Genomic DNA, 16,373 nt, shown 5'->3' with positions numbered 1-16,373 from the left:
AGGTGATGAACTCAGATATTTTATGACAATAGAAAAAAATAAATGTGTTTTCAGGTGAGCGGAGGTACCATTTCTAGAACAAGGAACAGCAAATTTCGTTCTTCCATCATCTGGAATCCCCTGAACAAGGACTATCAAATAAAATATGTAAAACAGAGATGGACTCACCAAAAATTAATTATGTATATCTCAAAAATTTTGTACACAGGGTAAACCCTGATAGAACACAAATGTATTACAGTGATCTCTTTCACAAAACTTAGAATTGTCTTGCCTGTTCTTGTCCGGTGTTAAATGTCCTTCGTTCTTAAGATAGAGCAACGATCTTTTCAAGTGCTGCAATTGTGCAAATAATAAAGATAAGTATACAAATGAATAATCTCTAAGAGAAACTCAAATTTCATTGCTTTCATTAAAAAATTAAATTACAGATTATGATAGATTGTAGTCTTTGAGAAAGCTGCTGTTCATCCTGGGATTTTGCGCTGCTGGCAAAGAAAATTGTAGAAATTACGATTTGTTGATATAGTTAAATATAGGATGATAAATGATAAATGCAGGCCTTTTATGTGCATATTATTTGTCCAGGCGTATCAGATCAAAGCTGAAGCACAAAATGTAACCAAGGCAGGATTAAAAGGGATTGAATAAGAAAAGTTGAGAGAGCTAAATCTATTGGTCAAAGGCTCATCTTGTGGTTTCATAGCTGGGAAAAGCCAAACTTCCTGTTCATAGAGATCAAGTGAGAGATTTAAAACGGTGGGGGATAGTATAGGGTGATGAGTAGCAAGTTAAAGATGAGGAAGTCAGATAACAAATTATCTATCTTGGATAACAGGTGGCACCAATAACCTTGATGTTCTGTGAGTCGGTCAACAGCATTGTGAGTCTTATCGATATGCAATCCCCACCCACCAGTTGGAGGTAACCCGTATTCAAGAGCAGTACAAAATGTTTCATCCAAGGCCATTGCTTTATCATCACCCGATTGGCGGTCCTAGTTTAAGAATAAAAACTCTTTGAGAATCCTATCACAGCCAACTTTAATAAATCAGCTGAACATCACTATCAATACCTTGAGTTGGTCAGCAAAACGCTGGCGTTGTACGACGGGATCATTCAACTCGGTGTATGCATTGCAAAGCTATCAAATTAAGAATGAGATATTGAACATGGGTAAGTCAGAATGCAAGCTCTATGAGAAATAAATAGAGAAGCAAAAACCAAACAATAAGATATCTCAAGATAGCACTTACTTCATGCTTGTTGATGAACAACTCAAATCTTTCAGTTAGACCTGGTTTTGACCCCTACGCCATTTTGCCAAGGGATTCATAATCTCTGGATGATTCACAATAAAAGTGGGGTTCGTACGTCTCCTCAAGAAAATGCCCCACGAGCTGTAGTTTTACAAAGGCTTAAAACAGTTGGTGAGAGAGAAAGAGAGGTCACTAAGGCAGTGAAGGTCAGAAGAGAGGAGTATATCCATGGATATTCACAAGCAACCAACATGCCTAACATTATTTTGCATGTATTGCACAAATCTTCAGAGATTCATTTGATCCAAGTTTTACTTGAACACGGTAACATGAAAATAATAGCAATGTCACACATAAATTCACACATTATGACGACAGTGAAGGCATTATTTAAAAGGTCATAGAAACACAAGTCCATATGAGAAGAAAAGGAAAAAAAATATTCTTTCCTCTTGATCCTGTAAATTTAAAGAAATGGAGGAAAAAAAAAACTTACTTTGTCCAACAATCTTGTAGTTGTTTGAGGAGGGGGACATTTGATATCGAATTTTGAACATGCATCCGACAAATATTTGTTGGCCTCTTCACTCGAAAGGTCCTTGGGTATGCTGAGGTTAGCCACCATCTCTAACTCAGCAATCATATTAATTCTCCTATGGAAGTAAAAAAAAAAGAAATGTTGTGACTTATACGTCACTAATATTGATGTAACACCCGGTATTTTTAATTACATAAATCCGCCTGCATAATTAGGATATTTAATTATTTAAATTTATGATTTATGGGTTAAAATATTATGTGAATTATTTATGCATGATTTAATTTATTTTTAAGCATTTAACCCATAATTAGTGATTTTTATGATTTTTAGTATTTTTATTATTTAATCGCGTAGACGGGACCGTAGACGGACGAGATGACGACTTTCTAGCCAAATTATTTTATGAGCCTTTTTGGAGCCTTAAAATATTATTTTGAGTTTTATTATCTCAAAATTTTAAGTATTTAATTTTATTTAATTTTAGGGGTCATTTTTATCCAAAATTAGCCAAAATATTGACTTTTTAGTATTTTTAAAATTTCCCTAAATTATTATTTCGAGATTTATTTTATGTTATCAGATTTCTAAAGTTTAATTAAGAGTTTAAGTTGTTTATTAATTAATTAACCTATATTCTATTTGACACAAAAATTAAACCTAATCAACCTAAAAATCCTAGTAGCCGATTTCTTCACCCCTTAGCCGCCTCCACTCTCACAAAATCTTCATCTCCTTCGGCCAAGACCAGCTCCAAGAACACCATAGCCATTATTTCGAAGGTTCCAAGCAAGCCAAGGCATCTCGTCGTCGTCCCGTCGTCCCGAAGCCCGTCGTACACGCTTTTAGCTCTATAAATCGGTATTAAGGCATGTTTCTATTCACTTTTCAAACCTATATCAGTGTATGTATGCGTGTGGGTGTGTAACATCAGAATTTATCATTTGACAGCAAGCTTTTCGAATTTCCTTCACTAATGCTCTCGGTTTTGACATGTGTTGGTTCATGCTCACGTTTTTGTCATCCATGGCTTGAAGGGGGCTGCTGGCTAGGTCCTATGGGGTCCCTAGGATGTCTAGATGAGTCGGCCATGGTTGGGTTGGGGCTAGGAATCACGGCCGATCGGGTTTTCAGAAAGGAAACTGAGGCGCGCAGGCTAGGGTTTTGGTGGAAGAGGGCTCGGTGTAGGCTAAGGGGGCAGCATGGGGTTCGGGCCAGGGTGTGGTTCGAACCGGCAGGACCCTGGGGAGGTCCTGCCGGCGGGGCTCCGGCCACGGTGGCCGGAGCTGGGCTGCAGCAGGCCGTGAAGGCCTGCTGCTCGTGCGGCCGAGACAAGGAGGGAAAAGTAAGGAAGGGTTTTCGGGTTCTAGGGTGTGACTTGGATCCGGGTCGGGTCAGGTGATCCGGGTCGGGTCTAAAATAATATGGGTTAAGTTAAGTGGGTCCGGGTCCGGGTTATTTTAATTGGGCTCGGGTATTTTTATTTTTAAGTCTTTAAGTTAATTAGGAATTAAATGGACTAATTAAATTCCCAAAAATTTAATTAGTACCATTTAATTTATTTGGGTTCCATTAATTTATTTTGGGCTATTTTAGTTATTTTTGGGCTTTGGTTGATTTATGGGCCAAGTGTTAAGTTAATGGGCTTGCATGTCTAGGGCCAGCAGCTGTATCAATCCACGAGAAAATTGCATGTGTCCTGATTATATATTTAATTATTTTTATGCATTTAAGTTATTTTAATATTTATATGTTAGTAAGAAAATTAAATTAAATATATATGAAGGACACACAATTTATTTAAGTACATGCATTCATGAAATCAATTTTTATGCTATGATTTAATTTCTATGGTTGAGCAAATAAAATATTTTAGGTGGAAATTGAAGTAGTGTGGCCATTTATGTATGGGCAGTTTTCTGCCATTTATGTATGGGTGGTTCGCCACCAGCCTCGTACGATGGTTTCTTAGACTGATCAGTCGCACTATAAGTATGGGTCACACTTACGGATAGGACCATTCGTTGTTAAGAAAATAAGCGCTCAACAACTCTGTATGTATGATATTATGTATGTTATGTATTATGTTATTTATGTTTATTTATGTAAGTTATGTTATGAAATTTTAAGCATGCTCATTCATGTATATGTATGTATTAGTATTAAATTGATTTAAATTATTTTAAACCCTTGTTAGTATGCATGTTGGGCCTCTAGGCTCACTACACTGATATGGTGCAGGTGAATACGTAGAGGAGCAGGTTACTCCTACCGGTGGTGAGGACGTATGAGCAGCGCTGCAGTAGCCCCGTGACCGTGACAGCTTCTGAGTCACCGTGCTTGAGTCTTATGATACATTTTATTATATTTTTAGTGGTTGAGGTTTATGCGAATATTTTATTAAATGTTTTAGTGCATGCACATATTTTAATTATTTTATTTAAGCAGTATATTTTTAATTCTAGGGTTGACTCAGATGTTTAATTATGTTAAAGAATGCATTTTTTTTAAGTATTTAATTATTTATTTATTTAGTCATGTATTTATTTTAAATATTTTATCCTGTGCATATATGTATGGGCATATATGTACATATTTTATTTAGTAGTATAAAAAAAAAAAAAAAAAAAAAAAATTTCCGCATATTTATTTATTATAGAGTTAGGGTCGTTTCAGTTGGTATCAGAGCACGGTCCTTGGAGGGGTCACTACTGCTTTGCGAGCTCAGAAATCCACGCTACCGGTCTGTAAGTTTTAAATGTTTATAGTATGATTTAATTTCTATAATTTAAGTTAGCCTTAAATTTTAAACACTTAGTTATGCAAGGCGATTTACGTAAATAAATATGTGGTGGTGCAGAATGCCTCCCAGACAGGTGAATCGACGTGGGAGACCTCCACCTCCACCGCCACCTCAGCAGCACCCCATGACAGCACTGGAGCAGGCCAGTGCCACGATGATGGCGGGTATTACTGCCTTGCTGGAGCAGCAGGCTGCCCGTCCCAGACTGTCCCACGAGGAGGACGTCGCAGAGAGGTTCCAGAAGAAGGGGCCTAAGGAGTTTGTGGGGACCACCGATCTGTTGGTGGCTGAGGGATGGATTCGCTCTCTTGAGTTCATTTTCGACTATATGGGGATCACAGACGCCGACAGGGTGAGCTGTGCTACGTATATGATGCGAGGCGATGCAGCCCTTTGGTGGGAGGGTGCAGTCAGAGGAGTCCATCTACCTACACTGACGTGGGCTGAGTTCAGGCGTATCTTCTACGCCAAATATTTCACTGAGGATGTGCGCAGTCGCATGATCCGAGAGTTCATGAGTCTCCGTCAGGGGGACAGATCTGTGGTGGAGTACGTGAGCCAGTATGAGAGGGGCTGTCATTTTGTGCCCATGATTGCAGATAGTCCGCAGGAGAAGCTGCGACAGTTTGTTGAGGGCTTGAGGGCTGAGATCAGGCATGACGTACGTATGGCAGACGTCTTTACATATGAGTCTGCAGTCAGCAGGGCCTTGCGTTCCGAGGAGGGACGGAGGGAGATACAGAGAGAGCAGCAGGGTAAGAGGCAGTTTGTGCAGACAGGGTATCAGCGACCATCTTCGCAGCCACCTGCGAAGAAACAGTCTACAGGGCCATCTAAGGGCCCGAATCAGCAGAGGCCTCAGGGGAAGCCACAGCAGCAGACTAGGGGCGGGGCCCCTACTCCAGGGAGATATCCAGTGTGTCCGAAGTGCCAGAAGATGCATTCCGGGCAGTGTCTATTGGGAGCAGGAGTCTGCTATCGTTGCAAGGAGCCAGGGCATCAGATTGCCAACTGCCCGAAGAGGCAGAATGTCAGTGGGCGAGTTTATGTGATGCAGGCTGAGGAGGCAGACCCAGATACCTCCTTGATCACCGGTATACCTAACCCCTAGAACTTTTTCAATTCTTTGCTTTTGTTTAATTGCGATTATAACTGAATGCCTGTTACATGAGTTTAATTATCAGCATGCTAGAATAAGAATTTTGTTTCTTTGTGATTAGAATTAAGGATTTTAGTGTTTTAACCTTGGGAGCATAGTGGTATGAATTGTTGGGAATCTTCTGCGTGCAGGGAGAATTCTAGTTGGAGGCAACTCCACGTTTGCGTTGCTAGATTCAGGAGCCACGCATTCGTTTATCTCCCGAGATTTTATCAGACGGATAGGCATTTCACCGGAGGTTGTAGACAGTGGTTACGATGTTACCATGCCATCCGGACAGATTATCACTACCACTAGTGTCATCAGGAATCTGGCATTGGAGTTGCAGGGACACTCCATTCGAGCAGATCTAGTGGTTCTTCCATTGACTGGGTTTGACTTGATTTTGGGTATGGACTGGCTATCAGTTAATGGAGCTTCGATTGATTTCCGACGTAGGACAGTGTCAGTGAAGCCAGCAGGAGGTGAGATGTTTACTTTCTTTGCATCTCAGTCTAGCAGTATTCCTCAGATGATATCACTTGTTCGTGCGAGGAAACTGTTGCGCAATGGATGTCAGGGTTTTCTTGCTAGTGTGGTCACTACCTCAGACGTTTCTAGCAGATCTTTATCAGACATAGAGGTGGTACGTGACTATCCAGATGTTTTTCCTGACGATGTTGCAGGAGTTCCACCAGTGAGAGAGGTGGAGTTCAGTATTGAGTTGCTGCCGGATACTGTGCCTATCTCTAAGGCACCGTATCGACTTGCTCCTACAGAGATGAGAGAGTTGAAGGAGCAGATTCAGGAGCTGTTGGAGAAGGGCTTTGTTCGTCCTAGCTTTTCTCCATGGGGAGCTCCAGTGTTGTTTGTGAAGAAGAAGGACGGCAGCATGAGATTGTGCATTGACTACCGAGAGCTCAACAGAGTCACAGTGAAGAATAAGTATCCGCTACCGAGGATAGAGGATTTATTCGATCAGTTGCAGGGAGCTTCGGTATTCTCCAAGATCGATCTGCGATCTGGTTACCATCAGCTGAGAGTCAGAGATTCAGACGTGTCTAAGACTGCCTTTAGGACACGATATGGGCACTATGAGTTCTTGGTGATGCCCTTTGGGTTGACCAATGCTCCAGCAGTTTTTATGGATCTCATGCATCGTGTCTTCCAGCCGTATCTAGATCAGTTTGTCATTGTATTCATTGATGACATATTGATCTACTCGAGAAGCATTGAGGAGCATACACAGCATTTGCATACAGCCTTGCAGACTTTGAGGGAGCATCGACTGTTTGCAAAGTTCAGTAAGTGTGAGTTTTGGTTGGAGCAGGTGGCGTTTCTAGGCCACATTATTTCTAGGGATGGGATTGCAGTGGATCAGTCCAAGGTGCAGGCAGTGGGGGATTGGGGGATTCCAAAGAATGCTTCGGAGATTCGTAGCTTCTTGGGTTTAGCAGGATACTATAGGAAGTTCATCAAGGGTTTTTCCTCTATTGCAGTACCCTTGACTTCCTTGACCAAGAAGAACGCGAAGTATAGTTGGAGTCCAGATTGTCAGAGGAGCTTTGATCAGCTGAAGGATGCACTTACTTCAGCACCGGTGTTAGCTATGACAGTGCCACATGAGGAGTTAGTGGTGTACACCGACGCGTCCAAGCTTGGTTTGGGCGCAGTACTTATGCAGAGTGGCAGAGTTATCGCATATGCGTCGCGACAGTTGAAGATTCATGAGCAGAACTATCCGACGCATGATTTGGAGCTTGCAGCAGTGGTATTTGCGTTGAAAATCTGGAGGCACTATCTGTATGGCGAGAAGTGCAAGATTTTCACAGACCACAAGAGCCTCAAGTACTTCTTCACCCAGAAGGAGTTGAACATGAGGCAGCGCAGATGGCTTGAGCTTGTTAAGGACTATGACTGTGACATTAGCTACCATCCGGGTAAGGCTAATGTAGTGGCAGATGCTTTGAGTCGGAAGTCGTCAGTGGTATCATGTTTGACTGTACAGTTACCACTACAGACCGAGATTCAGAGATTTGGTTTGGAGTGCTATCCGAGTGGCCATGCACCGAGCTTGTCAGTGTTGACGGTGCAGCCAGTTCTGCGAGATCGGATTAGAGAGGGACAGTCCACTGATGAGGAGCTACAGCGATGGAGACAGAGAGATGAGGCCAGAGGTAATCTCTTATACAGTGGAGGATGGCATCGTTCAGTACCGTGGGAGGATGTGGGTACCGAACGTTGATCAGTTGAGAGCCGAGATTCTAGCAGAGGCTCATGCATCTCCGTACTCCATTCACCCCGGAAGTACGAAGATGTACCGAGACTTGCAGTTATTGTATTGGTGGCCTGGGATGAAGAGTGACATCGGGAGAGTGGTGTCAGAGTGCTTGACTTGTCAGCAAGTCAAAGCAGAGCATCAGCGTCCAGCAGGACTTCTTAGACCTCTCCCTATTCCGGAATGGAAGTGGGAGAATATTACGATGAACTTTGTGGTTGGCTTACCGAGGAGTACCAGAGGGTGTACAGCGATTTGGGTGATTGTGGATAGACTCACCAAGTCAGCTCATTTCTTGCCGGTAAGAACTACTTACACTTTGACACAGTATGCAGAGCTTTACGTCAGAGAGATTGTTAGACTGCATGACATACCAGTGTCTATCGTGTCAGACAGAGATCCGAGGTTCACCTCAGCGTTTTGGAAGAGTCTGCACACAGCTTTGGGACTAGACTTTTGTTCAGTACAGCATTTCATCCCCAGACAGATGGGCAGTCCGAGAGAGTGATCCAGGTTCTCGAGGATCTTTTGAGAGCTTGTGTCATCGATTTTCGAGGATCTTGGGAGACTAGACTGCCATTAGTGGAGTTTACCTATAACAACAGTTTTCAGTCGTCTATAGGTATGCCTCCTTATGCGGCACTTTATGGGAGGAGATGCAGATCTCCAGTGCATTGGGATGAGGTTGGTGAGAGGATTTTGTTGGGTCCAGAGATTGTGCAGCAGACAGCTGACATCGTGACGCAGATTCGAGATAGGATGAGGACTGCGCAGAGTCGGCAGAAGAGTTATGCAGATGCCAGACGACGCGATTTGGAGTTCGCAGTCGGTGATCACGTATTTCTGAAGGTGTCACCTATGAAGGGAGTAGCGCGTTTTGGACGGAGAGGCAAGCTTAATCCGAGATATATAGGGCCATTCGAGATCTTGGAGAGAGTTGGCACGTTGGCCTATCGTTTAGCTCTACCTCCAGGGCTAGCGGCAGTGCACAACGTTTTCCATGTATCCATGCTTCGGAGATATGTCTCCAACCCGTCGCATGTGTTGGATTTCGAGCCCTTACAGTTGCCACCAGATCTTGTGTACGAGGAGAGACCAGTGCGGATCTTGGCTAGAGAGGAGCGGAGGCTTAGGACGCGGGTCATACCGATGGTCAGAGTCCAGTGGCTGAATCACTCGGAGGAGGAAGCTACTTGGGAGACCGAGGAGGATATGAGGACTCGCTACCCGGAGTTGTTCGGGTAAGTACTTTAATTTCGAGGACGAAATTCAATTTAAGGGGGGGAGAATTGTAACACCCGGTATTTTTAATTACATAAATCCGCCTGCATAATTAGGATATTTAATTATTTAAATTTATGATTTATGGGTTAAAATATTATGTGAATTATTTATGCATGATTTAATTTATTTTTAAGCATTTAACCCATAATTAGTGATTTTTATGATTTTTAGTATTTTTATTATTTAATCGCGTAGACGGGACCGTAGACGGACGAGATGACGACTTTCTAGCCAAATTATTTTATGAGCCTTTTTGGAGCCTTAAAATATTATTTTGAGTTTTATTATCTCAAAATTTTAAGTATTTAATTTTATTTAATTTTAGGGGTCATTTTTATCCAAAATTAGCCAAAATATTGACTTTTTAGTATTTTTAAAATTTCCCTAAATTATTATTTCGAGATTTATTTTATATTATCAGATTTCTAAAGTTTAATTAAGAGTTTAAGTTGTTTATTAATTAATTAACCTATATTCTATTTGACACAAAAATTAAACCTAATCAACCTAAAAATCCTAGTAGCCGATTTCTTCACCCCTTAGCCGCCTCCACTCTCACAAAATCTTCATCTCCTTCGGCCAAGACCAGCTCCAAGAACACCATAGCCATTATTTCGAAGGTTCCAAGCAAGCCAAGGCATCTCGTCGTCGTCCCGTCGTCCCGAAGCCCGTCGTACACGCTTTTAGCTCTATAAATCGGTATTAAGGCATGTTTCTATTCACTTTTCAAACCTATATCAGTGTATGTATGCGTGTGGGTGTGTAACATCAGAATTTATCATTTGACAGCAAGCTTTTCGAATTTCCTTCACTAATGCTCTCGGTTTTGACATGTGTTGGTTCATGCTCACGTTTTTGTCATCCATGGCTTGAAGGGGGCTGCTGGCTAGGTCCTATGGGGTCCCTAGGATGTCTAGATGAGTCGGCCATGGTTGGGTTGGGGCTAGGAATCACGGCCGATCGGGTTTTCAGAAAGGAAACTGAGGCGCGCAGGCTAGGGTTTTGGTGGAAGAGGGCTCGGTGTAGGCTAAGGGGGCAGCATGGGGTTCGGGCCAGGGTGTGGTTCGAACCGGCAGGACCCTGGGGAGGTCCTGCCGGCGGGGCTCCGGCCACGGTGGCCGGAGCTGGGCTGCAGCAGGCCGTGAAGGCCTGCTGCTCGTGCGGCCGAGACAAGGAGGGAAAAGTAAGGAAGGGTTTTCGGGTTCTAGGGTGTGACTTGGATCCGGGTCGGGTCAGGTGATCCGGGTCGGGTCTAAAATAATATGGGTTAAGTTAAGTGGGTCCGGGTCCGGGTTATTTTAATTGGGCTCGGGTATTTTTATTTTTAAGTCTTTAAGTTAATTAGGAATTAAATGGACTAATTAAATTCCCAAAAATTTAATTAGTACCATTTAATTTATTTGGGTTCCATTAATTTATTTTGGGCTATTTTAGTTATTTTTGGGCTTTGGTTGATTTATGGGCCAAGTCTTAAGTTAATGGGCTTGCATGTCTAGGGCCAGCAGCTGTATCAATCCACGAGAAAATTGCATGTGTCCTGATTATATATTTAATTATTTTTATGCATTTAAGTTATTTTAATATTTATATGTTAGTAAGAAAATTAAATTAAATTAAATATATATGAAGGACACACAATTTATTTAAGTACATGCATTCATGAAATCAATTTTTATGCTATGATTGAAATTCTATGGTTGAGCAAATAAAAATATTTAGGTGGAAATTGAAGTAGTGTGGCCATTTATGTATGGGCAGTTTTCTGCCATTTATGTATGGGTGGTTCGCCACCAGCCTCGTACGATGGTTTCTTAGACTGATCAGTCGCACTATAAGTATGGGTCACACTTACGGATAGGACCATTCGTTGTTAAGAAAATAAGCGCTCAACAACTCTGTATGTATGATATTATGTATGTTATGTATTATGTTATTTATGTTTATTTATGTAAGTTATGTTATGAAATTTTAAGCATGCTCATTCATGTATATGTATGTATTAGTATTAAATTGATTTAAATTATTTTAAACCCTTGTTAGTATGCATGTTGGGCCTCTAGGCTCACTACACTGATATGGTGCAGGTGAATACGTAGAGGAGCAGGTTACTCCTACCGGTGGTGAGGACGTATGAGCAGCGCTGCAGTAGCCCCGTGACCGTGACAGCTTCTGAGTCACCGTGCTTGAGTCTTATGATACATTTTATTATATTTTTAGTGGTTGAGGTTTATGCGAATATTTTATTAAATGTTTTAGTGCATGCACATATTTTAATTATTTTATTTAAGCAGTATATTTTTAATTCTAGGGTTGACTCAGATGTTTAATTATGTTAAAGAATGCATTTTTTTTAAGTATTTAATTATTTATTTATTTAGTCATGTATTTATTTTAAATATTTTATCCTGTGCATATATGTATGGGCATATATGTACATATTTTATTTAGTAGTATAAAAAAAAAAAAAAAAAAAAAATTTCCGCATATTTATTTATTATAGAGTTAGGGTCGTTTCAATTGAAATGCGCTGTATGCAAATGAGCGCGCATTACAAGAAACCTGAAAGGAGGAGTGAAGTCAATCTCAATGGGATTCGTATCCAAGCCACAGGCATGATATTTAATTTTATAGCCACCCGTAATTTCCTTGACCATCCCTATCACACAGAATTTGTTCATATTCCAAAACAGAAGCAAGATTTTAGTTGAATCAAACTTATAGCCAATGCCAGCCAGTTACCGCTCAGCATTTTTTCAATCAGCTTCATCAAGTCCTCATAATCCACAAATGACATGTAAAAGTCACATGTAGTAAACTCAGGATTGTGAGTTGAGTCAATTCCCTCATTCCTAAATTGTTTACCAATCTCATATACACGGTCTAAGCCACCAACAACTAACTCCTTGAGATATAGTTCGGGAGCAATACGCATATAAAGTTTCATGTTAAGATCATTGTGATGGGTCACGAATGGCCGGGCAGCAGCTCCCCCGGCGATCATGTTTATCATGGGTGTTTCAACCTTAAAACAAGAACATTAAAAAACAGGCAAGATAATTTTGAGTTAAAGCATATACCTGATTCTGGGCTACGATAAAATATTTAAACATCATTTTAGACTAAAGGCAACTATTGGGTTGACTTACCTCCAAAAAATCAGGCTCGTCAAGGAAACTTTTGATGTAAGAAATAGTTTGACCTGGTCTTAAATATTTCCCAAACCTCCATGTTTAGCATCAAATCCACACAACGCTGCCTGTACCGAGTTTCCTAGTATGAAAATTTCCACTAATCATAAACTGATTCCACATAGTACACATACAATCAAATGCATTTAAATTATTCACCAAAAATCACTTTATGGACGCATAGAAAAGAGAATTAAACATGTGCAGAGCAGTGTAAATATAAGGTGCCACAGAAACTTAAAAAATATGGAATCCAGTGTACCCAATAAACAATTAAGAAAAGTCCAAATACCAGTGCTTAGTTCAGAAACCTTCTCTTTCCTCGATATGGGCATCACATGCCATACAAAACAACACAAACCTTAATTTCAATGCCTAAAAGTTACAATGAAATATGTAAACTCTCCCCAGAGTGAACATCATATTTTAAAAAACAGCAGCTATGGAAATGCCTTCAATTGCACAACTAAAGCAAAATTGTAAAACTCCATAAAATGAAAGTTTTTATCTGCCAGTCCATACTTATAAAAGTTAAGTTTAAATTTCAAGAAATAATTTTAATCAAGTTTTTTTTTTCTGAAAGAATTTTTTTTTAATTAAGAAGCTGTTTTATTGATGTATTTTTGTCCTCGACATATTTTTCTGAGAAGTATGCAAGTTATAAGTGGTAATCGCTGACTGTTGTGCGTTCCATAGATCACAATCAAGAGAATGGCACAAACCTGGAAACGCAATGATACCAACAATATCACCTCGTTTACAGATGAATAAAATCTAAAAAATTCTTCCTCATCTAACTCGGATTTCCTGCACGAGCAGTTATGATGGTGAAAGACCATATTTATGTGACAAACAAAAAAAAAGGGCAATCAAGCAAAGAAATACAGCATGAGTTCTCCAGCATTATCGTCATAGCATCCCTTAACCAAACCAGTATGACCTTATTGGGAGTTACTCCAACTTCACTTAAAAGAGCAAAATAGCGCACAGTTTATTTCATCTGCTTTTCTACGATCTTTGTATAACAGAAACTGGGATCCAGAATTAGAAAATAAATGGAAAAACATAATCAAAATATTAAACTAATTTACATAAATCTGGAGATACTCATGAAAATATTTCCTATGTACAGAGTTTCCATGAAAAGAAAAACAATTCTTCACACAAAAATAGAGCATGCTGATTATGATAGCATTAAGCAACATGTTTGAGTTGGTCGCATAAAATGTCTTAGAATATATCTAAATAACATTAGTTAGCACTACCACATTAAGTAGATAGAAAAATGAGGATTGCAATAATAAAAACAAGGTTGGAGCAGTAGCAATCAATAATTTTTATTTTATTCATTTTTTTTAAATGACAATAACAGCAAAGAGTTGGGGCCTCAATAGAAGGGATTCATATCCACACCACACTGCATCAGCAACCAAAAAATGAGATATGCAACTACCTTGAATCAGCCATAACTTGAACTTTAGCACCACCACCATGCAGATCATAAAAGAATAGCTTTGATGATGAAGAACGTTTATTAATAAACCGCCCTTCCAAAAGAAACATCAATAAAATCAATCAAAAGTAACATACTATTATAGCACTTGGAAGAAATCACACATAAAATATCTAGTATCTGCTATTTTTTCTTCAACATCCTCAAGATGATCACCACTATTTAAACTTTCATATCTCTTTACATATTCAGGGATAGTCGATTTAGCTTCAAATTTGTGAGGATACGGATTGCTTCCACTTTCCTTCTGAGCAGCAAGAAACCTCAATCTATTCTCAAAATATTGCTGCAAGAGTTTAAACATTGCACTCAGTGAAACAGTCAAGGTCATCTTGATATAGAAACAAAATAAATCCATTCCAACACCATATAGGTAACACAAGACAGACAAAAAATGCAAAACAACGCAACTATAAAATAAAGGTAATATACCACGCATACAGTTGGATCCATGCCCTCATCTTCTGCAGCAGCAGATTTCTTTGCCTGATGCTTTGGCTTGGTAGAGGCCTGAAATTCATGCCAAAGTCATCATGATAAGTAATGACTAGAAAGTCATCATAATAGGTAATGACTAGATAAACACATAAAAACATTTACTCGAAAACAAAGGATTAAAGATGAAAATTCATTCAAACAGTAGAAATGGTTTTCCTTCAAATATAAAAAATTTGCAGAGTAGTTGGAGGAAATATAAAATAGATATATAAGCCCTTTTAACAAAAGTTTTACCTGATCATAATAACAGCTTTCCTGAATTTCAAATTCACAAATCAACAAGAGAATACCAAAGCACTCATTTTTTTGAATACTATAAGAAATTATTGCAAGTACACGCACTACGTTGTGTTCCAAATGTATAAAAACATATAAATTTGCATAAATCTTGAGCACATTAACATAACGTGCAAAATCCATAAGATAAACTTACCAAACCATTCCAAAAACTCTGTAAGATCCACTAATCAAATAAATAACACGATCAAATATAAAGAACCAGTATTCGTATTACTCCAGCTACTGCTTCACAATACAAATGCAAAAAATTATACTTCCCTCGTTCACAGAAAAGTTTTCACCTTTTGCAGGTTTACAAGTACCCTGCCACATTTATTTTGTCGTACTAAATCTAAATTTGGTTCTAATGCAATTATAAAACTCATAAACAGAGCACGTATGTATGAATTGCAAGACAGCCTCCACGTAGATATAGTCCTTATTAACAAAATTGTCCACAGAGTAAACAATACACACAGAGACCAGAATCCTTTGTCCAAAAATAATTGAAAAAATGACAAAAATTAGAGAACCAGGCCCGAAATAGGAAATTAAACAACGGACGGAAATTGGCATTGCATACTATCCCTTAGAGTAAGCAAACAGAAAGATAAGCAAATCCATAAAATCACACACAAACAAAGCATTGTCGACAAAAAAATGTATAATAATCAGGTATAGAGTACCATTTCGGAAGTTCAAGAACGGACGGCGTCTGTCTGATGCTGCCCCCCTGCAGAAAAATGTAGCTCAGTCCACTGCAGTTTCACTGCGATGCAAGCATTGGGCTTTACCACTTCTTATTGTATCAAAAAGAAATTGGGTTGGGCTTTACCTGAATTCGAACGAATGGGAATTTGATTTGATGGGCTTTTAGCTGCAAAATGGTGGGCTCGGTAGCATTCGGGTTCGGGTAATTTACATATCACGTGATGTTCCAATCATTTTTCAAAAATCATAAAAGTTTACCCTCGAATTCTTTTTATAAAAAAAAAAATTTCAAGACACCTTCTTATATGAACACTAGTAAAAAATGCACACATCTTACATATGTAAAATAAAAAAAATTTATATGTATTTTTTTTTAAACAAAACATGGAGGTTTAGTGTGATAGTGGATAATTTGGATAATTATGGAATAATGTATTTTTGTGTCTTCAAAGGTAATTAGTATAGTATGTTCATCTTTTATATAATAGAATAGATAAGACGTCTACATGTGTATAAACATAAAAAAGCAGTACAAAATAAAACTAAATCAAACGTAGGATTAGACCAAAACCTCTTCTAAAAAATGTACAACAGAAAGTATAAAATACACATACACTGTAGCAAAATAATATAGGCCCCGTTTGGATTTAGTAGACATTTTTTTAAAAAAGCACTTTTTTAAGCTATAATTTTTGGCTTTTGAAAAAGCTCTAATTTTGACTCAATTGGTCAACCAAACACTTTATTAAATGAAAAGCACTTAAAAAAGTGCTTTTTTGGCCTGACTTTTGAAACCAAACGGTGTCATAGTCACTAAAAAACTCTAGACGAATGAAAACATAGAAAAAATCTAAAACGCCATAAAAATTAATTTAAAAAACGAA

The 16,373-nt window shown here is 39.1% G+C and overlaps 1 protein-coding gene across 1 annotated transcript; it reads right to left on the bottom strand.

Moving 5' to 3' along the window:
• Positions 1-138: 138 nt before the first annotated feature.
• Positions 139-15,542, bottom strand: LOC140880335 (lysine--tRNA ligase-like). Its single transcript, XM_073284685.1, is given in 14 exon segments — positions 139-336; positions 430-488; positions 853-891; positions 893-997; positions 1,076-1,144; positions 1,257-1,307; positions 1,310-1,373; positions 1,375-1,400; positions 1,756-1,912; positions 11,860-12,322; positions 12,447-12,570; positions 13,211-14,287; positions 14,434-14,511; positions 15,465-15,542. Coding segments are annotated over 9 exon segments (651 nt in total). The 5' UTR covers positions 11,979-12,322; positions 12,447-12,570; positions 13,211-14,287; positions 14,434-14,511; positions 15,465-15,542; the 3' UTR covers positions 139-336; positions 430-467.
• Positions 15,543-16,373: the final 831 nt, after the last annotated feature.

This window comes from Henckelia pumila, chromosome 2 (genome assembly GCF_033568475.1).
Source record: "Henckelia pumila isolate YLH828 chromosome 2, ASM3356847v2, whole genome shotgun sequence".
In the NCBI taxonomy this organism is placed as follows: domain Eukaryota; kingdom Viridiplantae; phylum Streptophyta; class Magnoliopsida; order Lamiales; family Gesneriaceae; genus Henckelia; species Henckelia pumila.
The sequence above is the reverse complement of the archived record's forward strand: the minus strand, read 5'-3'. Positions and strand labels throughout refer to the sequence as shown.